The 26332-nt window shown below is 38.8% G+C and overlaps 2 protein-coding genes across 2 annotated transcripts; one reads left to right on the forward strand and one right to left on the reverse strand.

Annotated features, from left to right (window-relative positions):
• The first annotated feature begins 111 nt into the window (after positions 1-111).
• mettl24 (methyltransferase like 24) lies at positions 112-10090 on the forward strand. The gene is made up of 3 exons (XM_015036784.1): positions 112-910; positions 5738-5957; positions 8428-10090. Exons 2-3 carry the CDS (start codon positions 5760-5762, stop codon positions 8779-8781), a joined length of 552 nt encoding a protein of 183 aa, XP_014892270.1. The 5' UTR covers positions 112-910; positions 5738-5759; the 3' UTR covers positions 8782-10090.
• Positions 10091-10685: 595 nt separating this feature from the next.
• On the reverse strand, positions 10686-25410 carry cdc40 (cell division cycle 40 homolog (S. cerevisiae)). The gene is made up of 15 exons (XM_015036783.1): positions 25189-25410; positions 24736-24822; positions 23603-23732; positions 23440-23526; positions 23166-23305; positions 22598-22694; positions 22304-22443; positions 21761-21835; positions 20960-21005; positions 19312-19413; positions 18173-18288; positions 17084-17217; positions 14867-14943; positions 11753-11897; positions 10686-11214 (listed from the first exon to the last, which is right to left on the reverse strand). Exons 1-15 carry the CDS (start codon positions 25378-25380, stop codon positions 11037-11039), a joined length of 1746 nt encoding a protein of 581 aa, XP_014892269.1. The 5' UTR covers positions 25381-25410; the 3' UTR covers positions 10686-11036.
• Positions 25411-26332: the final 922 nt, after the last annotated feature.

The following is a 26332-nucleotide window of genomic DNA, read 5'->3' on the forward strand; positions in this document are numbered from 1 at the left end:
TTTTAAGCTAGAACAAAGCAGCAAATGAATGTAAGAACTTATATTCTGACCATATTAGTTAGGCTTAGCTTATAAGACAGAAAAGTAAAACAATAACTGGAAAAACAGCACGTGGGTCACTACTTCTTTGCTTTAAAGGAATAAAAACCTTCTTTTCACTTTTTCATGCCGTCCAATTAATCCTTTGAGAACAATTCGTGATGAAATCAATACGCTCAAGTCACCCCTCAACTCTGCCAATGAAGGCAATAAAAGGAAGATGACGACAGAAATTTCCTTGAACATTTCACTCTGCAGGGCTGTTTGATGTGCTCCCTATTTGACCTCCCGTTATTGTGCACACTCCAGCCGAGTTCTTGGTCATGTTCTTGACACAAAGCCGGGCATGCTGAGCATCCTGCCATCAGGACTGGTTTCCACCACTTTATTTAGATTCAAGCAACAGTTCACAGCTGCACATGGAGCTGGGTTATAAAGGAATGCAAAACACAGGTGTCTCTGCGTACAGCCTTGAAGTCATCACATCTCGGAGTACGTATTTACTGGCTGTGCCCCTTTTGTTTTCAGTTGATGGACCTCATTTGCTGTGTGGATAATGAGCTGAAGGCAGCTGTGTCTGGGCAAGATGAGCAGCTGCTCTCTCATTGGTCGGCTGCTTGTTGCTTGTGTCTGGAGAGGGATGGTTTCAGGATGTTTTTCCACATGACAGATCACTTATCCACTTTCTCAACCCCCCCACTATTTATATTTGGAGTTAATTTTTTTTTCCTATAACCTTCCTACACTTCCCTCTTCGACATGGTGTTCTGTAGTAGAGAATGAAACACCTCATTCTGAGAAAAGGTGAAGAGGGAAAAGGTGAATAGGTGAATGGAAGTGCAGGGTCTTGATCACTGAAGGTCAACTTCAGGTTTGTGAGCATCACTTTTAACGACATTTAAAACTTCTTAAAATAAATTCCTTTTTTTATTGCAGTAGCATGATCTCATACCAGAAAATTCTGAGAAAGTATCCTACCTTTAATTTTAATACAATTAGTCAACGGGAGAAAAATACTATAATACATTTGCTGCATGTTTGTTTTACATGTTTGTTGCGTCATTACTGACAACAATTACAGCAGTCATTGTCAAGAACCTATTTCCTTGCATTTTTAATATGACACAGAGACACATTTCTCATAGACATCACTTAAAATAGGAAATACAAGAGAACATCACTTTCAAGTAAGGCAGATGTGTATTGATCCTTGTTATGAAATGGCTACATGAGAACAGCTCCTTGCCGAAGCTAATCCATATGCAAAGTTAGAGCAATAATTCACATTTGAATCAACTTGAACTTTGACAAGCAAGGATGTACCCAAGTTTATCTTGTCGCTGCACACAATGAGAACGAAAGTAAGGAAGTGAAGCCAAATCTCTAAAGCTTACTGTTAGACGGCTGCACAAAGATTGACATTTGGAGGTCACAGAGGCTTTTTAACAACCACTAGATGATGCATAAATATCTACCAGTTGTGTGCAATGGCACTACCACCTTGAACATAAGCAAGTTCACAGAAATTGTTTAGAAAATTAAGCTGTGCTCATCCCCAGACCTAAACCTTGTAAAGGTGGACTGGCCAGAGACGCCCTCTTATTTATGACCCAACCTTGTGAAATGTTTAAGAAGTAGAATAGACATTGTATCAAGAAGTGTCTCCAGCAGCAGCAGAGGTAGCTGTCACACCAGCAACTTTCTAAAATGCAATTATTAGTCGAGATGTAATTCTTTTCACCCACTGGATAAACACAGACTCAAATTAAAGGTTGGATTTTTCAAGGTGATATTATGTTGCTTACACGAGGAGCTTGACTTGTTCCAACTGCTTTTTGCACATCTTCATCAGAAGGTGCAAACAAGTCTGGATTTACGCCGCATGCACTTGTTTTCCCTTTACAGTCTTTTGGTCATGACTGAATGAAAACCTGCAACATCAGAGGCATGTTTGACCTTTGGTGGGCTCAACAAAATTAGAGCAGAAATCTAGCGTGTGCCCATGTTTCACCTTGGACCGGCTCGTTTGACTCCATGTTTGGTCAACACAGCACTCTCCCTTATGTTCTTTTAAACAGACGGATCGATTGAGACAGATTTGTGGTCTGTCTGTGTTTGAATTTTTAATCCTCTTTCGTTCCATTCTTGTGGGTGTCCATGGCAGCAGACTAGTTGTCATTCTGCCACTTCGGTTTATAATTTACACTACAGTCTGAAGAGGTTTTTCCATTCCTTTACCACGGTATGAAAAGACCCAACTCGTTTGCAAAACCAGTCATTATTTTTTTTTATTTTATTTTTTTTTTCATCAGAGTTCACCTTCTCCCGCTGAACTACAATCAACTTGTCTTGAAGTGCAGAAAAGATTTTTCTTCCCTGAAATTGGTGCACAACCGTCCTTGAAGATTCAAGGCCATGCAGCTACAAATTTAGAACACTTATGTAGGCTAGCTCTTCGGCAGGGAAGTAAAAATACCTTCACTTTATTATAAATGGACCATGTTTGCTGTCTGAGGAAATGTAGTTTCTAACACATTGAGCAGACGGGCAATATAACCCTGTGATTATTATCACTGAATCCAAAGCAAGTTAATGGGGTAAAGTGTTTTCTTTTATGCAAACAGTGAAGGAGCAGGTAGAATTAAATGGCATGATTAATTTGCTTCCCTGCTATAAAAATATTCATTGATCATCTCTAGATTCATATGGCTCACAAAAAGCTTTGTGTCTGTATCACATCAGAAGAACAGAAGAGACCAACAAAGATCTTTTTTTTTTCCTATTATAATACACTCAGCTGTAAGGTACGCAAGTTGCAAGTTGCAACTTCTCTAAAGTTTGGGAAAGTTTTGTCATGTGGAACCAAAATCCAAGTTGTTATGGTGTAGGGCTGCTTGTCATTAGATGGTGCCAGAAAATGTCATTTATGTGGAAAAAGGGCTGAATAGAGATAAGTGCTGAGACATTACAACAGAATCTGAAAATGAAAGAAAAGAGGAGCCATACAATCATAGCAGACCAACCAAATTGGTTGTATGATTAGTATAAGAAATTGGTTTCAGAGAAGAAGATAAAGCTGTGAGAATGTCCCAGTCATTCACGTGACTGCAGCAATTCAACAAAAACAACCGAAGGTCACAATGCACAAAAGTGAAGACAGTTTATATGGAAGAAAGATCATGATAGATGAAAGGTTTGCAGCATTTGTGAGATTTGAAATGCTTTAAGAAAAATAATCCACTCTGGCTTTAGCCCTTCTTAGATTTACCATTAGCTCTAGCCATTTATTTTAAATGAAGACTTCAGTAGGTAACTACTTCAAAAAACATGTACTATCCCTTTTTAGTAGAATTTTCTCCACACTGCTCCAGTTCATGGTACCCTCCATCCACAGTGTCTCTGCTCTTGCACGTCACTCTAATGTTAGAAAATGATGGCGTTTTTCACTACCGTCATTCAGAAAGGCTTTTGTTGCATTGTAAGCCCCCCCTTTTTACTCCCTGCTGGGATGTGGGCGATACCTATCATCTGCAGTGTTACTGCAGTCATTCACTCCAGAGAATGGGAAACTGTCAATGGCAAATTTAGTGCTGTAAAAAAGAGACATCGTCTTTCATGTCAGTCCCTCGCATCTACTCGTCTCTCATCTTCCTGCAAGTGGGATGCGTTCGGGGATCCGGCGCCTCATCTGTCGAAGAATTGTATTCCCACTGCCACAATTACAGGGTAAAGTTGCAGCACAAACAGGATACATGGGAATGCAGAAGGAGAAACAGAGTTAGGGGAAAAAGAGGAGGGGATAACGTGGGATTAGAAAAGGGAATCCGAGGCAGACATGTACAGGGTGTCCTTTGTTTTGTTTTTTTTTTAGTTTTATAGAAATGTCCAAATAAAGGCGAAGTCACTTGAAACAGATGATCTGAGGAGCTTTACTGCAGCATATAAAACTTAAGTAAATCACCAAAGGCTGCAGCAGGCTAAGACATGGTGTGTATACTCAAGACGAGTCGCATCATTGCTCATTGTGGACTTTATTGCCCCATTTCACAAGCTTCAAAAAGAACAAACACTTACGTCGATAATTGCGTCTCACATCGCCAAGTAATGACATTTCCAACAGGGTTGATTGAACCTCAGCAGAAAGTTGCTCGCCCCAGCACAAGATCCAGGTCGTCTTCATGCACCTGTAACTAAACTAAACTCATAACGCTCACCTCACACACAAAATGCCGCCCGCAATCAGAGACCACCATGACAGCATGACAGGTTAACAGAGAGAGAACATACGTAATGTATGGCTCTTACGAGCAGCAACAAGTTCAAAAACGTAACACAAAAGAAACAGGAGTAACCAAGGAGAGTCACAAAATTTTCTCTACCGTAAGCATCCAATATCTTCGTGTGTGCTAATAAAGTAAGGACTGTACCAAAAAATATTCAGTTGAGTTTATGGTGGCAGTATTGTTCACTTCATTTATGCTCATGTAGAAATGCTGAATTACTATGATCAACAGAACTCTGTCTTACGATGTTAAAATTTCATCTAAGAAAGTACGTTTGTAACTCATCCCATCCACACTAAGCTAAAAGGAATTAGTGGGTAGCTGTGCTGTGAAGATTCTTAACACTCATATGGTAAAATTTTTTTAGCTTTTCCCGATATTTAGTACAGATGTTTCTGATCCTCAGAGAATAAGGCCTCAGAAATATGGCCATTTTATGGGTTGTCCCCATGTTTTTGATTTTAAATGAAAAATTAAATGAGTCATTTCTGGGTGTGTTGAAATGCTTTTTAAGAGCAGACAGTTTTGCCCCCTTTAGAAGGAAATACTTTGCAGATCATTTTTCAAAGAAACATGTCATGCTTTTCCAATTTCCTTTTTTTTTTTTTTTTTTTTGCTTGTATATTTCGGTTTTATTTGAAGTAATTGAGTCAATACAGTGTTGTATAAAAGGATTTAGCCTGTGACAGGCTTCCTGTATTTTTTTTTTTTTTTGTCAATTTCCTTTAGACCTGTACTGTTAGCACATCACTCATATAGCACCTGTCTGACAACATGAAGTAGGCTAGGTGATCTCAAGAAGAAGCCCATCATCCCCTGATCTGAAAAGATATTTCAAGAACAGATGAGAAACAGAGTCCCCGGAGTCTTTCTGTCTGGAAAGAGTTATGAAGCCATTTTTGAGGCTTTGGGACTCCAACAAACCACAATGAAAGAGTCGCCAGCCTTCTATTATTACCACTAGTGTGACTCAATGACCTATCCAGAAGTTTTCAAAGGGAACCTAAAGCAATATCTGAATCCCAGTATGGCCCCTCTTGCATCAGTGTTCAGCCAGGTATTGTGAATCAGAGATTTAGAGAAATGACAGCAGTAGGGCAGTCGATTGCTGACCAAAAACAACATAAAGGCCTGACTCACATTTTTCAAATAGTAATAATAATGATAAAATGTAATAAGACTTCGGAAAATATCGTGTTGACCAACAAGAAAGATGTCAAACCATTGTGAAGAAGTGCATTACTCATTACATCTGGTGTAAAATTAGATCTGAAATCTGCCAGTCAAGCTATCCCCTATTTGGCAGAACTGAAGACTTGGTCAAAATGCCTTCACAGTGAGAAGGTTTTTTAGTAGAAGTAGTTGTAATTGTGAATCTTTTTTTTTTTTTTTTTTTTGGTTCCTGTGGTCTTCAGGTTGGGAGTGGATGATCACTCCATGGAGCATTTTCTTGCACGATCAGGTTGTGAGGTCCACTGCTTTGATCCTAGCCTGGAGCAACCTCACCTACAAAAAGCAGAAATGTGGTTCCACCGCATCTCTATAGACTGGAGGGACCCCAGTCCAGCAATTGCCCCTAAAAGACAGGCAAGCAAGAAACTGGCCACCATCCTCGATGACTTTGGACACAGAGACGTAAGTGGCAACGCAGATCTGTATTTATTTATTTTGTTGTTTCAACGTTATTTGGGCGCTCCGTGCAAGTACCGATCCATTCGTGCACCTCACCACGAATTATTCCTCACTATGATTCCTCTCCTGGGTGTCTGTCTCAAGATCCAAGTGAACATCCCACCATTTCAGCTGGCAGCTGAAAGATCCAAATTTAAAGACGACTCTTGGCTAGAAAGCCTCTTCTTGTATATAGACGGGTTTTTTTTTAAAAATCCTAGTTCAACTCCAATTTCAACTCATTTTCTGGAATCTGCCAGTTTATTGCAATGATTCAGTTTGTGAAATGCACAAATATAACATTGTTGTTGTGTGTGTAGTGTTTGGGTGGGCACAGTGTGCTGGTTTACTGAAGATAGTAGTCAACCTGCTTGAAATGCAGGGCCATGCACACATCCTCATAATGAGATTTTAATGTGAGTACTCGGTGTGCCAGCGGAGCAAGCAAAGGCACTGGCAGAATTGTTCTCTCTTAAAAGGTTCTGCCAGGCCCCTCAGACAGGAAACAGTCACTCACAAAGGTTAACGCATGCATTTGTGCTGCCTGGAGCATTGATCTGCAATGGGTAAAAACTGCACAAATGACTCTTTTACGGAGCTCTGGTGACCGACTGAGACAAAACACTCACAACGACTCACAAAGAAGCAAATGTCAGTTGCCGAATGTCGCGTCTTGTTTGGAGAAAAGAACTACGTATTGGATAATTAACTGCACTATAAGCCAATAAAATCACATTAACAGGGCTACTCAGTCCTCCAACCAGACTTGAGGTGACCAATCCAGTATTTCTTATACCTGCTCTTCAGTTTGCAAACACATGATTTTTTTTTCCCCCCCCTTTTTTACTTTTACACATCTGGTTTAAATTCATGCCTGTTCACCAAACATCTACAGAACTCCATAAGAAGCTGATAAGGTAAGTTATTACATCAAATGAAGTACTTTACCACCAATAACTGAAATATGAGACAACTTTAAGATTCTATAAGGTTTTCTGGTATTTTTCTTCAATTTTTTAACTACATCTAGAGGCTTGAAATATCCATAATAATTTTTCATCTCTTTTTCACATTTTGTTATGTTATATCCCTAAACTTTGATAGATCTTATTGGAATTCAATATGTCAGCACCAAGTAGCGGGCACATGAAGTGAAAAGAATGGCATACAGCTTTCAAAATCTTTTAAAAATAAAAATCTGAGAAGTGTGGCGTGAATGTGCACGCCGGTCCAAATAGTCAACACTTTGCAAACTTTGCCACCTTTCACCACAGTTACATGATGCTGCCAGCATCATGTATAACAATTGGGATGACAATTGGGAATACAGTGGTATTCCACCTTACTTTCTCTATTCCAGATTAGTAAAAAAAAAAAAAACACAAAAAAAAAACAAACTTTAAATGGGCAGTATTGTGTAAAATCGACTTTTTTGATCTTCACATTAGGTTATAATGTTATTCCCTCATCAAAAACATAACAGAAGTGTTGCCTTGAGTCTTCCACGCATGTTTGAGAAATCCTTTAATCACCCGTTACAACCATGCAGCTGTGCAAAACGCCTGGAAGGACCGAGCACCGCCTTCCCGGGGCAGCTCCTCCTCAGAGCTGCAGCTTCCAAGCTTCCGAACTTCCGCCAAACAGAGCAGTCACCCCTTTCTGCTCTCCCTCTCAACTCCTTCAGACTAGCCAGGAGCAAATAGCACACACCTGGTTGAACTGTGGAGCTCATTATACAAACTGATTCTCAGTTCCATGCTGATAAAAGCATTATTAAAGATAAGATCTAGTGAACAATCACAACTACCTTGGAAAATTACAAAAAGTTTGACTTCTTTAAAACGAAGCTAATATAAATAAAAGACGATTTAACACTTCTCTGCAGAGCACTTACAACAGTTTTATTTATTTATTTAGTCTCGTGAAACTTGTTATTTTACACTAAGAAATGCTCAAATGTCATCTTTGGTGCATCTATAATTTCTAATTTGCTCTTCAAAGCAAAAACTTATCTTTAACTTTTAAACCCATAAAGGTCAGAAACGGGGCAACTTTAGTAGTTTGCAAAACCTCTGATCAAACTCAAGGTCCTGGAGAGATGCATTAAGCACTGAGCATGCACGAGTCTATTTACATAAATATGACCTCAGGGTGCTATTAACATTCATCTTAGGAAGCAATTCCTCCCCATTCCATCCCAGCAAGCCCTGTCAAGTTGTGCCTCGGCTCAATCCATCATCAGCACTGCTGAAGCAACAGCCGAGGCCAAGCTTCACTTACTCCTTTTACATCCTTTAATAGCTTTTGAATTCAATAACTCGTTGCACCTTAGTGTTATTATTAAGCTACAATAGAACTCATTTATTATCTAGGTGTGAAAGAAATCGTTTTTTTTTTTTTCCCCCCAAATCTTTTTTTTGTCCCTGTGTTCTAGGTGGATGTACTAAAAGCAGACATGGAGAGCGCGGAGTGGAAGATATTGGAGAACCTTGTTCTGGAAGGAGTCCTGGATTCCGTGGGTCAGCTGCTGCTGGAACTTCACCTGCACTGGGCGGGCTTTGAGGTGGCCGGCGACGACCCATCTGTGGTGCGGTACTGGTTCAGCCTGCTGAAGGAGCTCGAACGAGCTGGCTTTCGCCTCTTTCGCGTCCACAGCGATCCGAGCACACCTCACCTTTTTTTACACAAGAACATCTTGAATGCCAGCAGCGCCTACACCCTGAGCTGGGTGAACGTACGGTGGAAGCCTTCATGGACGGCACATAAACATAAAAAGTTAATCTTTTAGACTCGGTCTCTGGTCTGTGACGACCTCTCACATAGATGAAGTAATTACTTCCAGAGGCTCTGTGTTTGTTGGCTGCAGGTCAGCCCGATTTAGACATTCTTGAAGCCTGGCTCACGGCCAGCCGTTCCATCTTCATAAATACTACGGCCAAAAGACCACACAGGTTGTACAGTGGATACAAAACATACATATTGTTCCAAGGAGAAGGTAAATGAAAGAGCCTGCCTCTCTGAAAGTAAGTGAATATAAAAAAGAAGCAATTTGTACTGCCTACAAAAGGCAGAATGCTATTTACAAGAATACAATCTTTCTCCACACACTTTATAAGGTACAGCTTGCTAGTATCTTTTCCTTTTCCCTTCAGAGCATAGATTCAGCAATGTGTCAGAAACAGTCTTCACAGATTTTCTTGAATATTGACATGACAGCATCACACAAATCCTGCTGAGTGGTTGGCTGCACATCCATGATAGGAATCTCTCGTTCCGCCGCATCCCAAATGTGCTCTGTTGGACTGAGATTTGGTGACTGGCAGAAAGTGGACTACACCGAGATCAGTGTTGTTAAAGAAACCAGCCTGGGAGGATTTTAGCTGGGCTACGTGGTACTAAAGTCATCCACCTCCTACCACCTAGAAAGTGAAATCACAGTTCCATGTTATCTGACCATCTACCATCTCAATGTAATAGGTCAAGTGGTCTGATGTTTTCTTGTTTGTTCTCTTTGGTGAACTTGTTCAAACCACGGCCTCAAATTCTTGTTCCAGCTGGCTGCCACGTCACCAAGTAGGGTCATCTGAGGCAGCATCTGCTTGAAGGTTTAATATGTGATGCATTCAGGGATGGTATTTTCCAATCAATCGTCATTTGAGATACTCTGCCTTGCCATCCATCTTGCACTGATTTTCCTCTGCCATCAATGAGGCGTTATTGTCCAGATAACTGAAAAATATATCCTGTGGATTTTTCTAATCTACCAGCAAGTCATTCTTCTCAGATCACTCCTGCTTGTGGCAAGGAACATTATCATGCTTAAATAGGACACTTCCAGAGGTAAGCACAGTATCCAAAAAATTGTACTCAAGTAAGAGAAGCACTACTTCAACATAAAAGTAAAAGTAAAAAGCAGTCATCCAAGAAATTACCCGAGTACAAACCATATTTGGTAAAAGGTCTACACAAGTACTGGGTAACTGATGAAATTATCATTTAATATTTAGAAATGACATCATCAGATGGATCAAATATAAGGTGGGAAGTTAGTAAATTTAAGGACGAAAATGACAATAATTCATACAAGTAGCAAAAACCTATGAAACTTCAACAAAAACTACAGGTTTGTTTAATTGTAGCAAGTAGCGACAGTTCATAATAAAATTACTCAAGTAAAAGTAAAAAGCACAGTGTAGTAAAAATACTCCTAAAAGGACATTTTTCAAAAACAAATTACATTTACTCCAATTACATTAAGTAAATGTAGCTAGTTACTACCCAAATTTGTCCTCTGCCAACAGGTGATGTTTCCATGAATGAGGGTAGATGCTCTACAAGAATGCGTATGTAGGCGGTACCTAATAAAAGTAACATCCACATCGGTAGCAGGACCCGTGGTTTCCCTGGGTTACCCTACACATCTAAGTGCCTCGGCCAGCTTGCCTTCCTCCTGCAGCTCCACCTCTCACAGATTCTTGAATGTCTTTGTCCTCGTTTGTATTCCCACCTTTTTATGGGTCATAAAGTTAGAATACTGGGAATTTTGTGGGTCTAGAATAAAATATCAAATCACACTGCTGTTGTGTGCAGATAAGATCAAATGTTTCACACGCTCAGCTTATATATATATATTTTCTCCCTGACTTTGTGTTTGATGATGGTTAAAGAAATAAATTTTGCACCACAAATCAGTTTCATTTTCTAAAATAGGAAATGGGCAGAATGTTTATTTCCACAAAAGGATGTTTAGATGATTAAAAACACTTTGTAGAACAAGAAATTTAAAAAAGAACAGAACACTACTAAAAATAAAAATACGTGTCGTTGACCCTGTAATATTTCTTTTGCCATATCATTGTTAAAGATTCCAATATGCTCATTCTTGTACACACACAATATGTACATATTTGAGCTTTTATTTCAAGATACAAAAATACACTTAAACAAGTAGACTGGATACCAGCCTGTTGGCTTTCGCTCAAAACTATTTAATAAAGTCCAAGAATCACTGACTTCTGCACATAATTTTAGACGCCATCAGAGTTAGTCCCAGAGTTTGATCTGTCCATCCCAGCCGCAGGTGATGACCTTCGAGGTTTCGTGCGGATGCCACAGAGCACTGATGCAGACTTTGTCGTGAGCCTTGATCCTGTGATAGAGCTTGGTGGTCTTCCAGTCCCAAATGTTCAGCTTTCCATCTGCATCCCCCGATACCACATAGCTGGAAGAAAGACAGCAGTTCAGTAGGAGGAAAAAGGTGGAAGACGTGGCTTTAAAGTCTATTTTTTTCTTTTCTTTTTCTTGTCTGTCAGAAGTTGTGGTGCAGCAATGAATAATGACAGAAGGTTAGAGTATCTGTAAGCCAATGTGTGCAGTGGTGGGCGAGACATGGACAAAAATTAAATGAAAGCTGGATTGCCAAAGTTCATGTAATTATAGATTTTTTTTTCTTCTAAGCTCATCAGTAAATGGAAGTTCTTACAAAACAAATTAATAAGGAAGTCTTATAGTAATAAAATCCTCTGTTAAAATGTTATGGTATTTATAGTTAGACTGTTACCTGTCACTATTATTGTTATTCTGACTTTGAGATGCACTGAAGTAAAAATATAAAATAAATACACACTGAATTTAATATTTTCCTTCCTGCTTATTAGATAACAACCCTGGTGGCCCACCATTAATTTATTCATAGGCTTTTTTGTCATTGATATTTGAGAAACTTCCTCTGGTTTTTGTTCGATCAGAAAACACCCTACCTCATGTCTGGGGAGAAATCCACTTGGCAGGCGTAGCCGGCCACCATGTGACCCTTGAAGATTTTCTTTTTGTTCAGTCTGAAGCGATTCTGGGCTCCAAAGATAAGAATCTGGTTGTCCATGGACTGGCACGCCAGCCATTTACCTGAAATTAGAAACCAGCGTGTGTAAACAGCGGGAGAAACTCGTCTTTCCCAAGCACAGTTTAAAAGTCTTGGCAAAGCAGCACAAGATGTTTAAAAGGGAAGGGGGGTAAAAAATGTTTATTATCAAGTGAAGCGGCATTAAAGCTACAAGATTGTACAGAACATTTTAAATTGCCTGTTAGCTCACTTCTTGGCCTCATTTGCATGGCTCTGTACAGCCAGAGGTTTAACAAGCAGACACCGAGATCTTTGAAGTCGTATTTTTATGCTGCTGCCGGTCGAGTTGTAAACCTAGCATCTAAATTCAGGACTCGAATATTTTAGCTAGAAAAACAGCAGAAACTTGACTCGAGCATAAAACTTTTAAAATAAAAGGAGGACAGTTCCCCAAGAAGGGCACGGGACCCATCGTTCTACCTTCATTAAATGAGAAAGATTGAAGCAATTTTAGAAAAATTAGGCAGGCTTTCTCATCATTAGGTGCTCAATTATAATCTGTTTCGCGCTGCGTTTCAGCTCTTGACATGACGACAGTTTCAAGTCACTACACAGCAAAGGGAAGCAGTAAATCACTTTCAGGGCATCACACAACTCACTGCACCTCTTAACAGGAACATGATTATTAATGAGGTATGAAAGCAAGGTATCCAGTCGGTGTGTACGTGCATGTTACATCCCTCTCCAGAAAAAAAAAAAAAGAACCTTTAAAAAGCCCCGAAATGTCTACTGTAATAGGTACAGGAGAGCAAAAACAACTTTCAGTGAAATAGGAAGACGCAGGGGACTCAAAAGAACAAGAGACCGTAGATGTGGCGCCAAGGGGGGGCCAGGTGTCATTTAGGGGTAAGAGAAAACTGAATGGTTTCCCACTGAGAACACATTCATTATTCACACGCCGCGGAAAAACAAATCATGTTGGGACAAATACAAACGTCGACCAGGAGGAGGGAAGAGAGTAAAAAAAGAGAACATGAGGGGAAAGGGATTTAGGCAGGTGGAGAGGAGGGAGCAAAAAGCTGAGTAAGGCCCCAGCTGAAGATGATGGGCTGCAACGCAGAGCCTATTAATTGGAAAACCAAGAGCTGGAGCTAAAGTGGAATGTCCATTTCTGTTAGTGTTCCTTATACAACTTGGTTGCTGTCAGATTCAGTTTCCATTCCCACTCAAAGTTTTGCAAAAAAAATAAAAAAAAAAAAAAAAAAGCAAAATTAATCTATCCTAGTGTGTAAAATCTGCATAATAACCCCGAATGCTCTTGTCACACATCTTGATCTGTTCTTAATAAGCATCTGACAACATCAATATTCAGTACAACTGAGACACAGTGCCAGCAGCAAGCCTGCACTACATAAATCATAATACTAATTTCCAACATGCCTGGGCTCAATACATCTGCCCATAAGGAATAGACTGACATTTGGAAAGACGCACTTCTTCACTTCCTTGGCGGGTTTTAATGGGAACATCAATAACGCCTTCAGATCTGTATGTTAATTATGACGCTAAACCGAGGAAACAGTTTGCTTATCGTTGCAAAAAGACAAAAAAAAAAAAAAAAAAAGGGGGGGGGGAAAAGAAAGACACCAGCCGGGGTCTGTTGGTCGGAAAAAAAAAAAAAATTCCCTATCAGCATTTTTAAATGTTTGTAGTTTAGGTGCTTTAGGTGGACGGGTACATCTGCGATTTAAATGCTTTGCGATTTCATGTCTTGGTGTACCGGTGGACCTTAATAAATCAGAGTGTCATTTTAAACTTTCTTTAATTTATAATTAAGTTCTAAAGTGAAACTCCTGTTATTTAGATTCATTGCATACACAATATGATTCTTTTCACTTGTTTACTTAGTCAGGGCTTGTTCCGCATGAATATTTATAATACCATACTATGTGACACAGAGGTGAGTGGCCTGCGGTTCTGCTGAGGTTTTAAGGAAGACTGGGTTGCATCCATCCCTATTGCTTATGCACGCCTTCTATATCACGTTTTCTTTTCACTTACTTTCACGCTTGGATACAAGAGTTAGCCTCTTTTAGTGGGCATCAATTAGGGATGGCCGATAAATCAACAAAAATATATATCATGATAAAGATGCGTCATCCATACGAAAAGAAAATATGTCCAGTAGAATTTCACTGAACTCCGGTGCAGAACCGCACAGCATTCTGGGGGATGTAGTCAGAAGAAAAGCTTTAGTAGCTCGACCAGGTGGCATCAATTAACTCACTCACTCATTGGTAACCTAGCAACAAACCACTGAGTAACACCTGTGCAGCAGGAGCTCATCTTAAAAAAAAAAAGACAATGATGTGGAGTGAACGGAGAAAATGAGCGAAACAGGTCATGAGGAAATTGTAGATAAAACAGGAAAGGTGACATCACCGGTTCATATATTTAAAGCAGAAAACAAATCAATACAAAACAAATAATTATAGACAGATGTGAAACACGTCTATTGTGATTTCTGCCGTGTCGTCCAGCCCCAGTCTCAACATCTGCCACCTCGACAAATGACAAGTCGGCAGTCTTCCCTAATATTATACAACACTTTGGTATTATCATTTCATAATCATGAAAGTGAACAAAACTTACGGCCCTTCCCAGTGCCAAATAATATGGTTTGCAACAGATGCAGAGGTCTTTGTTCATAACAATTCGCACAGCTGTAACCAGGTGGGAAGCTGCAGGCTGAGAAACTCGGAAATCCAGTTTACCAACAATACAGAAACAACCACAGCAGGCTTGCAGACCACAAACTCTTTAGACTGACTCGGTTTATACCGACTTGTTCTGCAAATCTCGTGCTGTTTTACTCCTCTGAGAAACGGCCAACCTTGGGCAGTATGAATCTACATCAGTGTGGTAATGTAGGTTTGAGTTCCCTAGAGTCCTCCACTCTATGTTGCAGTTTGTGTGTTTTTTTTTTGTTGTTTTTTTTTTGTTTTTTTTTCCAAAATATCAGGGGACTCACCATTGGGAGACAGAGTCACAGCTGGCATGGAGTGCATACTGGGCTCAGCGATGTACTTGAAGTCCACAGGGATGTCCCTGAAAAAGACACAAAGCCTGGTGATCCCATAGGACAACGGATTAAGCACCGGTTCAGCCTCTACAACCCCAAAGGGAAATAGTTAATAAACCTCTCTGCTAACCTCTGCTGTTCTGTCTGCGAGCCTGAAAAATACTTAACACCGACAGCAAAACAGCAGCTGTGGAACAGCAAAATTATCGGTGTAGTTAGAGCTAGTTAGAGCACGTAAATATCTGAATAAAATCCGAAAGCTTTTGATGTCGAACCGTGACTGCACAAGCAACCAATTATTTACGAAATCCTTATTTGCTCTCCTCACACTGTCGCCAGTCCTTTCATGCTCTCTCTGTTTGTCTGCTTTGGCAGAGATGTGCCACTATTTGATCTTAATTGGTCTGAAGCAGATCTTTCACATTTACAGCTCTCTGTGTTTGTCTCTGTCATTATGAATGGAAAGGGCTTTGCTTGGTCGCCGGGGGACGTCTTAAAAAAATAAAGTTACTCAATGTCACTAATGTCTCTCTGTGTCTTTCCCAGCACATCTGCATCGGAAGTGTGCTTAAGAGTTTTAATCTGGAACTGATCCTGCCATCTGTTTACACTGAGTTATATCAGTGACGGGGAACAGCTGGAGTTAAATGAAAGCAGTTTCAACAAACTAATAAGAGGGAATAAGAAAGTAAGAGATGATAAACATTGTTTCTGCCGTTCTCTGGAAGAGAACTCTAAGATTTTTATTACATAATAATTTAAGAACTACAGGAATTCGGAACTTAATTATGTAGCTAATATTTACCTATGAGCAATTTTTTTTTTTTTAAATGACAGAAATAGACACTCTCCTATGTCAAATAAATCGATAATCAATGTAACGTTTTGATTTTAATCCCCTAAACATAAAAATAAACACATTTAGGAAACAGAACTTTATTGCCTGTTTAATTTTCTACTTATTCATATACATTTTATTATTTTGTATGAATTACAAAAATAAATTCTTAAAATATAATTTATGACAGTACTAGAAATCTGAACAAGGAGTTCAAAGTTTTTTTTAGGACTCAAATTAAATTCAGCAAGTAAAGCTTTTGAAGTCCTGTAGTGGAGCTGTGGAGAGAAATGGAACAACAAATACAATTTTTGTCCAAGGGACATTATTGACTAATAAAGGTGTGTTTACAGTGATTATGCTTGAGAAGACCACAGGATTTTTAGAAGAATCTGATCAGGCTGGAAAGTTTCTTGCTTAAAAGACTAATTTAAATTAAAATAAACCAGAGAAGTTCGCTGCCCAAACTGTGACCATAAATTGCAACAGTTATTTTCAAAACCTTTTTTTCCCCCCCCCCCCCCTCAGGTGCATATTAGCAAATATTAAGCAAAGCTCTCAGATTGATTATCCTAAAAACCTTCATCAATACTTGTTCCCTAATAATAAACCAGTGCTTTAGATTTATTTACTTCTCAGACGCATCTGATGCATGTAAATATATGAAAAAAAACAACAAAAAAAAACATGTAAGCTTAAATATATGTAGGTATTTACCTCTTATGGATTTTTAATCTATAAATCTGTGCCCAACCTTTCTCTACAGTCAATATATGTCTTCTGGCCAATTCAAATAATTGTCAGGCAATTAATATGGTCAACAACTTGTTGATTTACTCCCACGGTTTTGTCTCCCAGGAGACAATGTGGAAAACAGACTCTCAGGCTACAGCTGATTGGCTTCTTCTGGTCTTTACAAGATCAACATTTGCTCTCTGTTTCTAAATTTAAAAATACAGAAGTTTTTTTTTTTTTTTTTGGAGTTGGGAAAAACAAACTAGGAGCTTCTTTTCACTAAAAATATAAAGCAGAGAATAAAAGTCCTTATTCTAAACATTAAGGCCTTCTATAAATATTTACAATCTTTGAGACGGAAACAGCAGAGCTTGTTTATATCCCCACAGGCACTGGAGCCAATAAACATATCATTGTTGGTGGTCTGTCTTGACTGTCTGCTGACACCAAACAAGCCAGGACATATTAGCATTGCAACAACAAAAATAAAAGTGAATATTAATAGGGATAATCAAGAGTTCTGGTTAAGAATATTCAAACTGGAGCATTTAAGACAAAGATTCTGCATCCTTTAATTCGTAGTCTTTACTCACCACTCCCAGACTCGCAGACTCTTATCATCTGACGTGCTGACAAAGCGGCGATTTTCGTCAACAAAGGTGATGGTGTTCACAGCACCCAGGTGGCGATCGTACTCCTGAACCACCTCGCTCGTCCTGATGTCCCACTGTCCAGCAAACACGGGCAGAAAGCAAAGCAGAAACAAGGGAAGTAAACACTCAAACCCCAAACAAGTCTAAACACACAGGATGATCTGAACAACCAGCGGAGAATCAACCGTAATAAAAAAAAGTGTCAGCATACAGTTTTCTAAGCCAAGAGAAGATCAGATGGATGACATCTGATCTTCAAACATTGTTTGAGGAAATGTTTGAACATTTCCTCAAACATTCTCCTTTGAGGAAATGTTCAATCTGTGTCAGCATTGAGAAATTGGTCAACTGCGGTGAAGCGGTGACAGTGATTAGCAATAAAATCAAACCGGCCTCGGATTTGAGCATCAATATATTTTTGGAGAGGATCTTGCACAAATTAAGATGTAAAAAAAAAAAAAAAAAGTTTCCACGCAGATGCTCCCACCCCCAGGCAAGAAAACAAACAAGAAACGTGCATGCAGTTCTGTCCAATTTCATTTGTGCTCTTTTATTTAAATCCTTCCCTGGGGGCCAGCAGCCATCTGTGCTCGTCGCCCGGAGGACAACTGCATGATTTAACGTTAGCCCCGATTGAGATAACAAATGCAATTCACACCGATAGTTAGGGAGCAGAGCTGGTGCTTTCTTTTTATATATCTTTTAATAGTTTATTCTTAGAAGAAAAATGTATAAAATCTTTCAGCTCCATTTGTCCTCTGGATGTTACTACCACACAAACTTTTACGTGATGTGATGGTTGCACTACATTACACCGTTTTCTTCACTGCTCGTGTGCAGCCTGTGATTAATGACTTGCTCTAGTCCTGTCATCCACTGATCCCCGTGCAAGTCCCACAGAGATTCGTACACAAGTGCTGAAGTTTGAGAGAGAAGTGTAGTTCGTGCTCCCATGAGCTCAGGCGCCAAACGCGGAAACTGTAGTGCATCTGCCCTGCCGACAAAAGCGGATCGCTCGCTGTCCTTTACCTGAACAATCTTCTTATCTGACATCCCGGCCACAAAAAGATTCTGCTTGTCCTCGTCCGGATTGAACTTGACGCAGTAGGGTACCTTCCTGTTTGTGAAGCGAGAGATACACTGGCCTGTGGAGAGGGAAGTAAATTGAAAGTCAGGGTTCCAGAAAAATCCATTGTTTCTTCTTTTTTTTTTTTTCTCTCCTTTTCTCCATTACGGCACACTAAAGCTGTCCACAACTTAAAGAACACAGTCTGCAACTTTTATTGCTGTAGTGCTCAATCCCCAGGGGGAGCGACAAGTCAGCTGGAAAACAGAAAATGCTGTTTACTTCTGTTCATTCTGCGAGGAAGATAGTGCTGCATATGAAGGAATACAAAACTGCAATGGGGACTTTTCAATCAAATCTACCTGCTGCTGGGACAGAGTTAGATAAACAATCTCTATCACACAGAAATCAACAAAACAGACAACAATTTAAGAAATATCTTCTTTTTTTTTTTTAAACAAATCAACAAGTGGGGGATTTAACTCTTTTCTGCCCTCTGCTGGAGAAGCATTCTTCAACTTGAAAGGGTGTCAAATTTCAACAGAGGGAGGATGTAAAGAAAAGGCTTTATTCTACACAGAGACGTAGACAAAAGTAGCTGTTCATTTGCTATGTAGTAGAATCAAGACTCAGTCAAAAGGTGACAAAATGCATTTCACAGCAATAAATGTCAATAAGTGCTTCCTGGCGGTGTCTGCACCACATGACAAAGCAGCATGTCTGTTCAGCCACCTGAAATCAGAACCTGGACTGGTCTATAAGAGACAAATTAGAGATGCACCGATCCGATGTTAATATCTGTATTGGTCCCGATACTGTGAGAAATTCTAGATATCAGTGACAATGTGACTGATCCGTAAGGGCAGATCTATTCAGTCGAATTCTATACTTAGTGCTCTGAACAATGGCATGCTTCATTATTTATTTTACATTATATTTAAAATCCACAATTCCACTTTCAGAAAAATTTGAAAGAAGGTTTGTTGCAGTTTATTTTTACATGTTTGACCAAGATAAGTCAACCTATTGTTTTTGTCAGTTTCTTTATTATTTATTTTACATTGGCAGTTATATATCTAATTCTGTAAGAGACGCAGCTTACCTGTCTCAGAGTCCCACAGTTTAAGGTAGCGGTCGTATGCAGCACTGAGGAACTGAGTCCCACTGTTGTTGAAGCAAATGTCTCGCACTGCTTTGCTGTGACCTAATGCACAAAAAAAAAAAAAAAAAATCAAAGCAATTATAAGCACACAACTATTGCAATAAAATCATATTTTTACACTGAACAAAAAATATGGCAAATTTTTGCCTCAGATGACTTATTGCTTACTGGCAAAATTATTCCATGATTCCACATGTGGAAGATGAGGAAGGGAAAATGTTTAGTAGAGCCTAACGAGGGAAAGGCTAAAACAAAAATTACAAGCCATAATTACGTCTTCAATGGCTGCGTGCTCTGTTTTCCTTCTAATTCATGTCCTTAACTGTCTGGCTCTTCCTCGTGCAGGAAGGTGATTTGAGATCCCTGCAGTCTGACTATTTGCAGCTTTCTCCCTTGTTAAAACCAGCTTTTATCAGAGGTATGCTGTTTCCACAGTGATAACAGAGCCCACTGAGGCTAAGCACCTGTCTGCACTCTTCCTCTAACCAGGCCTGCTGGCAGACCAAAGGCAACAGCATCGCCACTGAAAGCCTTGCGCTGATGTGTGTGCAGAAACGCACATGCATTACTACCACTGAAAACAGGTCACACAAGTAAGCAAATATCCCCCGTGTCCCTGGCTGAATTAAAATATGAAAATATCACTGATTGATATTCATGAATTTCCCTACCCTCGCTGTTCCCTGTTTTACTAAGTGATCCTTCGGGTTGGATGCTTCAAACCAGTCCACATTCTGTGCGGCGTTCAGTCAAAGTGGGTACTTCAAGCAGAAGTTTACAGAGCGACATATGCATTTAAAATGGAAGACCGGTAAGTCGTATGTTTTAATTTATGGTAAATGTGCGTGTACTGGAAAGAGTCCGATCCCTCAGGAAAAATATCACAGCTTCAGAACAGAAAAATTAATATTACATAGCTGATCATTAAATGCAGAGCAATGTTAATATTCACCCAGTGACATAACTAAATACTTCTAAAACTGCATTAGATAAGAAAAAAAAATAGATATATATTTTAATCAGTATTGCCTTACATATGGACTCTTTTGTAATTTCATTCATTCCTAACTGGGTTTCCTCTCCCCCCCCCCACATCGCCTCTCCATGTTCTGTGCCCTCCCTTGCCCCTCGTTCCCTTCAGCCCCTGGGCTGCTGAATTATGCATGTTCTGTGAAGGAGCTGAAAAGCAGAACCAAAGCTGCAAACAATCTCTATCCTGACAGTGTGCTGTCAGGGAGGAGTAGCAGAGTGTCTTGCATGCATTAGCCTAAAAACACTCAAACCTGGAATGGTAAATATTTCTCTGTATGTATAATTAAATTTAAAACGTAGCATCTCTGACAGTGGTCAGCAGATTTAAATGTTCCAGTGACGATGAGCTCATATCCGTCACTGCCGCACGTTTCCCAAAAGGCTATGTTTATTCAGAGCTTGAGCATATTTTCTGTCAGCATGTTTGCAGATGACATGCTGTTGTTCAGGAACTCTTGAGGGATGCAGCACTCAAAATTACATTTAAAAAAAAAGATTCATCACCATTTGACAACTTTAAAATAAACCATAGATTTAACAAAAAATGCTTACTTACCAATAAATGTACGGAGACACCTCCTCTCTCCGTAGACCTCCCACAGCTAGAGAGAATTAGACACATCGAGTGATGGCCTGATCAGTACAGAGCATTGATGTGCTCAATGTTGTGCATATTTGTACAACGCTGTGTCTTGACTAAAATAGTCAACCAAAATAATCAAATGCACTGATCAGGTTTTTCTGGGGTGAAAATATTAGCTATACCACATGAGAAAAATATGTGCTGCAGGTCGGCTGATAAAGGTTGCTCTTTTGTATCCAAGAGAAAACAAAGGAATTAACCCCATTTATACATCAAAGCACATCAAAGTATCTAATGACCTTAAACGACCTTCAGTAGATATTAAAAAAAAAAAAGTGAATCAAACACCTGTCTCTGATTAATGTGCTTACAGATCAAAACAGTGGAAGTTTGAAGTTTTCATTAAAAAAAAATACATTTCCCACTTTTGGATGAAGGGGGAAAAAATGCATATTCTGATTTGGGTTCCTACAGTATTTACATTTCAAAATTTCCTACTCATACTCAATGTTTTAGACTTTTCTATCAATATAAAATGACATCGTGGACATATGGGCAAAACATAAGTTTGGTTTTAACATCTGTTATATTCTAGTCATTTAATCCAACATTCAGTCCTATGCACTCTTAGAGCACCACATCTTAAGACTGTAAACATAGGCAGCCACCTTGAAATGTAACAGTAAAATTATTAACATCTACTATCTTGAGGGAATCAAGCGTCTGTGCTGCTTAAATGACCTCCTGCTGTTATTAGATAATTTGATAATATACCTTGATCTTGCAGTCCATGGAAGAGGAGAGCAGAAGATGACCAGACCTGGGATATAATCGGATAGCACTGACACCCTGGAAACAAACAGATTTATTTACTTATTTATCTCCTTCTTATGAAAGTATTTGTTAGTACCGATATCATACAGTGTTGTACTGTACAGTTTTGCATTTTATCTAGCTTTCAGGTGTCACAGTTTATAACATTTACACGTTTTTGTGCATCTTTTTAACTGGTGAAATGTTTTTGAGAGGTTAATGGTTTTCAAAGTAAAGTCACACTTTACACAATAACGTAGCACACATGAATTCATTTCAATTCAAAATGCTTACAAAGACATTTTGAATAGTCTTTGTAAGACGATTAAAAATGTCTTACAATCTTACAGTGTTTGTCACTGAGAGACAAACACTCTCAGTGTTCCTAGTTTTCTTTTTGCATGTCAAAATGTTCAGAGAAAGAAACCATAGAAATATCAACAGAGCTCACTTTCAGGTTACTTCATTAGCAACAAACCCCCATGTTCTCCTTTTCCCACTTACCTTGGTGTGTCCAGACCAGACATGAATCTGTTTCTTTGGCAGGTAACACTTATCTGGAGCATCTGCAGAGCGCAAGTTGACGCCCACATCCTGTGGAACATGGAGGTATGACCTGCCCTGGTAGTCATACATGTCTTTGACTGCAGACAGGAAGAAAGACAAAATGTGATGTTTAAAACAAATTTAAAAAAAAGGAGAGAAAATTTAACTCCTCTTAGTCATTAACCGTGGAAAAAGATTATTTTTGATTAATTTCACTAAAAGCCATTGAAAACATAAAAGCATCTTAATTACCGTGAAGAATGGTCTTCTCTTCTCCTGGAGCCTCGTCTTCATTCCTTCCCTTCTTCTGCCTTTTAGCAGTGATCTCATCGAGTTCTTTCTGCTCTTCCTGTACAATAAAATTAATTATGAGGAAACAACCCAGCAATTGTCATATTTTATATATTTATGAAGACAGGCCCGGCAACGTGAATCAGTTTAATCTCGAATGAATGCCCGATTATGAGGGCTTTAACATGGCTGTGTGGGCGAGTGGAGTCACAAAGCCAGTGATAAGTAGCATCTGCTGCACCAAATGTCTGATCTGATGTAGAAAAATACATTAGACTGGATATAAAGGCCTATACAGTTGCCTCTTGGTAGCTGCAGAAAAAAAAAAACATTCTGTTGGGGCTTTAACTTCAGTATTCCTGCTACGAATTATAATAAAGAATAAAATACAGACACTCTGCTTCATAATTGTGATTTAAAGACAATCACATATAATTTAATACATGTTACAAATGATCAGCAAATCATTCTGTAAACCAGCAATCAAGTTACACTAACATGTTTTCTAGCACATAAAACAATATTTCACCTCTGACGGTTTGGCCACATCTTTTTCGTCCACATATTTCGCCCACGGCCCCAGGAAGCTGTCAATCTCTCCCGCGTCCCCACCTTTGACCTTCTTCCGTTTCTCTGGCTTCTTCTGACCACTTTCAAAGACAGTCAGTCCTGGAGGAAGGAAGGATTACATTAGAGGTATTACAATTGTTTAATAATAACACACACACATACATATATATACATATTATATATATAAGTTATTAAACAAACTAATTTAAAAGATAATCATTATTAATGCACACCTTTGTTTTTTTCAGCCTCTTCCACAGCACCAATATAGCTACAAGAGGAAGCTTCGTGTGTGTCAACAGAAGGATCTAAAGCGTAACCTACAAGCAGACAGAAGAATGTTGTTAAAAGAAAAAATGGTGTGCTACCTACCCTAGAGGATATAGATCATTTTACCATAAGTAGAGAAAGTCCTCCTTTGCTGTTCAAACATAAAATCATTGACGTGAGCAGGTTCTGCATAGCCAGACAGCATGTTCCTTGGGGCCGACATCTGCTGGGACTTATACGGATTCGTCGGCCCAAACTAAAATGAAATGAGGCAACGATTATTGTCAATGTCATCAAAAAGTGTTGGTTTTAGTTGCACTTAGCACAGTGCTTTCATTGATTTAAGAAAAATCACGAGTTTCTGACCAAATGGTTTTCTAGAACAAGTCACCTTTTTTTGTAAAATAACATGCATTTCAATAGCAACCAGCTTTGTGATTCATAGAAGAGAAAATAAATGAATAAGATGGCAGAAGGATCAGGAGCAAAGATCTCTTCTCCTGAGGAAAAGAGAAATCAGGGGTCGACATGAACAAGATTTTTTTTTTGAAAAAACAGATGCTATGAACCAACCAAAGGATTTTTCAAAAGTATCTTGGCTTCAAGAACAAAAATAAACCAATCTGTATTCTAAGTGCAGCAGTGAAACTAATCTTTTCCCGAGAAAATATCATCTTCATAATTCACAGTGGTTACAGCAAAGCTCAGCACATTGGCCCAATTCAATATGAACTGTTTTAGTTCATATCGAATTAGAAAAAGTTATTTTAGAAAGAGTTACTTAGCTGCTGTAAAACTGTATCATGCCACATGTTGACATATCTAAAAATACATTTTACATGGGTATTTTTTGAAGGGACACCATGTTCTGTCCTGGTTACGTAGGTAATGGACACTCTTATGTGTAGAAGATCTACAGTGGGTGAAAGGTGTAAGATGTACGTTGAGCTACCTCATCTTTTTTTTAATATATTCAGTATTTAATGATCATCTGCCCTGTAGTCATATATGTATTTAACTCAATTCATAAGACTCAGTCACATGAAGCATTAAGAATGCTAAGGTGAGTCAATCACCAATCCATCTGCATAGGGTAGAATGAAGTTAAGTAAAGTTACTACCAAGTCTTTACTTCAACATTTAACTAGGGCTTAATTAGAAGTTTTGGCATTATTCATGGAAACCTTTTGACTTGCAGGTGTACATTTTACGTGCAAACATATTAGTTTGTAGTTCTGTAATATTTTTGACGGACTTACCTCAGGGGCAAACATCGTTTCATATGTTGGGTTATAAGTGACTTCTTTCAGTGAAGGGTCCAAGTGTATGCCAGTCTCAACAGCCTCCTGACATGGAGACATAAATAATTAGCTAACAATGTTAACCAACTGATCTCACCAAGTTATAAAGTACCAACCCAATGAAATTAGAAGATGGAGATTGTTCTCTGTTTGCAAAAAGTACGATTAACTAAACCTTGCATTACAATTAATAATATTAGTACATTCAGATAGCTATATCAGCGAAAATAAAAAGCAACAATGACAAGCGTGTAAGCTACAGCTCAACGCCTTATGCTCTCCTATTCATTTTCCATTTAGTAGATGAAGTTGGTTATATTATAGTAGACAATACATTTAGTCAAGTCATTAAATACAAAATCCGCATTCAACGTCAAGCTAACGTTAGCTAGACAGCATCTCTTAGCTTACCTTAACAGCGACCTCCGGGGCAGAATTAAGAACAGCTAAAGACATTGTGGGTCCAGACTGCAGAGGTTTAAGGTGAGCCGTAGCATCCGGATCATCCGGATCAACTTTCTTGATACTGGTATTAGATTCTGACTCGTTTTCGGAGTCGGAATCGCTCCCGTACGAAGCGAGGGAAGCTATGGCGGCAGACATGTTGAATGTTGTGAAGTCACCGGAAGCAGGAGGCGGGACATCCGCTGGAAGGAAAAAAAAAGAGGGAACAAGACGCGCAGAAATAAAACTTGAAACTTACTTACCAGAAACTGGACTGTGATTTAATTTTGTTACAATAGTTCTACCCAGTGGGAGGGGAGAGGGGTGAGGGGAGTCAGATAAAAAGTAGCTGAATGAATTCATAAAATTACTTAAAGTGAAGCATGGAAAATGGATAGAAACTGCTACAACTGCAATTTTCAGATCACTACTCTACCTGGTGTATGTAACTTAAGTTAAGAAAGCATAGAGTTCAATACTTTTAATCATAGGAGTTACAAATATTTTGTCACCACATTATTTTTTTACTAAAACAGCCTGTAGCGAGTTCTAGATTGTATGTTTGGTCATTTAAACAAGTAGCTATAAGAACATTTTTGTTCGCTTTACTTTTTTCATTTGAAACATCAAAACGGCATTGACAAAATACTCATAACAATTACCGTCATCATTAATATGTCAATCTGTGAACGATATGTTTAAAAGGGAGTAGGAAAAAAACAAGAAAAACAAACAGCTGGGTCATGCTAGAATAGTGCAAAATTTTATCACAAAATCTCATTTGCTTATTTCACATTAATTTACTTACACATTATTAAAGACACACGTTGGTCGTAATAAAAATGACCTGTTTGTATATTCCCTAATTCATACATTTGTACCCTTTTTTATTTTATTGAACGCGCCAATCTTCACTTTTTCTTTATCCAAAAAAGTTGTGGGTTCGTGGCAAAATATATATTTTTTTCTTTATTGATTTGTAATTTTTGCTTGAAATATGTTGTCTGTTTGAAAAAGCACTAAAAGACATGACCCATATATGAAATCCATGAAAAATAGTTTTACAAATATCTCTCAGCTCCATACAATAATTTCTAAAAATTCAATTTTT

This window comes from Poecilia latipinna, unplaced genomic scaffold, assembly GCF_001443285.1.
Source record: "Poecilia latipinna isolate Pla-1442-1.1 unplaced genomic scaffold, P_latipinna-1.0 Scaffold381, whole genome shotgun sequence".
In the NCBI taxonomy this organism is placed as follows: domain Eukaryota; kingdom Metazoa; phylum Chordata; class Actinopteri; order Cyprinodontiformes; family Poeciliidae; genus Poecilia; species Poecilia latipinna.

What these genes read in the sequence shown, in the direction of transcription:
- cdc40 (XM_015036783.1), bottom strand. Translation starts at nt 25,380, where the DNA reads ATGTCTGCCGCCATAGCTTCCCTCGCTTCGTACGGGAGCGATTCCGAC. An exon ending in ATGTGGCCAAACCGTCAGAG is followed by an intron (nt 22,695 to 23,165) that starts GTGAAATATTGT and finishes TTTATTGTACAG; the next exon opens with GAAGAGCAGAAAGAACTCGA. An exon ending in AGAGAAGACCATTCTTCACG is followed by an intron (nt 22,444 to 22,597) that starts GTAATTAAGATG and finishes TCCTGTCTGCAG; the next exon opens with TCAAAGACATGTATGACTAC.
- mettl24 (XM_015036784.1), top strand. Translation starts at nt 5,760, where the DNA reads ATGGAGCATTTTCTTGCACGATCAGGTTGTGAGGTCCACTGCTTTGAT. An exon ending in ATGACTTTGGACACAGAGAC is followed by an intron (nt 5,958 to 8,427) that starts GTAAGTGGCAAC and finishes CCTGTGTTCTAG; the next exon opens with GTGGATGTACTAAAAGCAGA.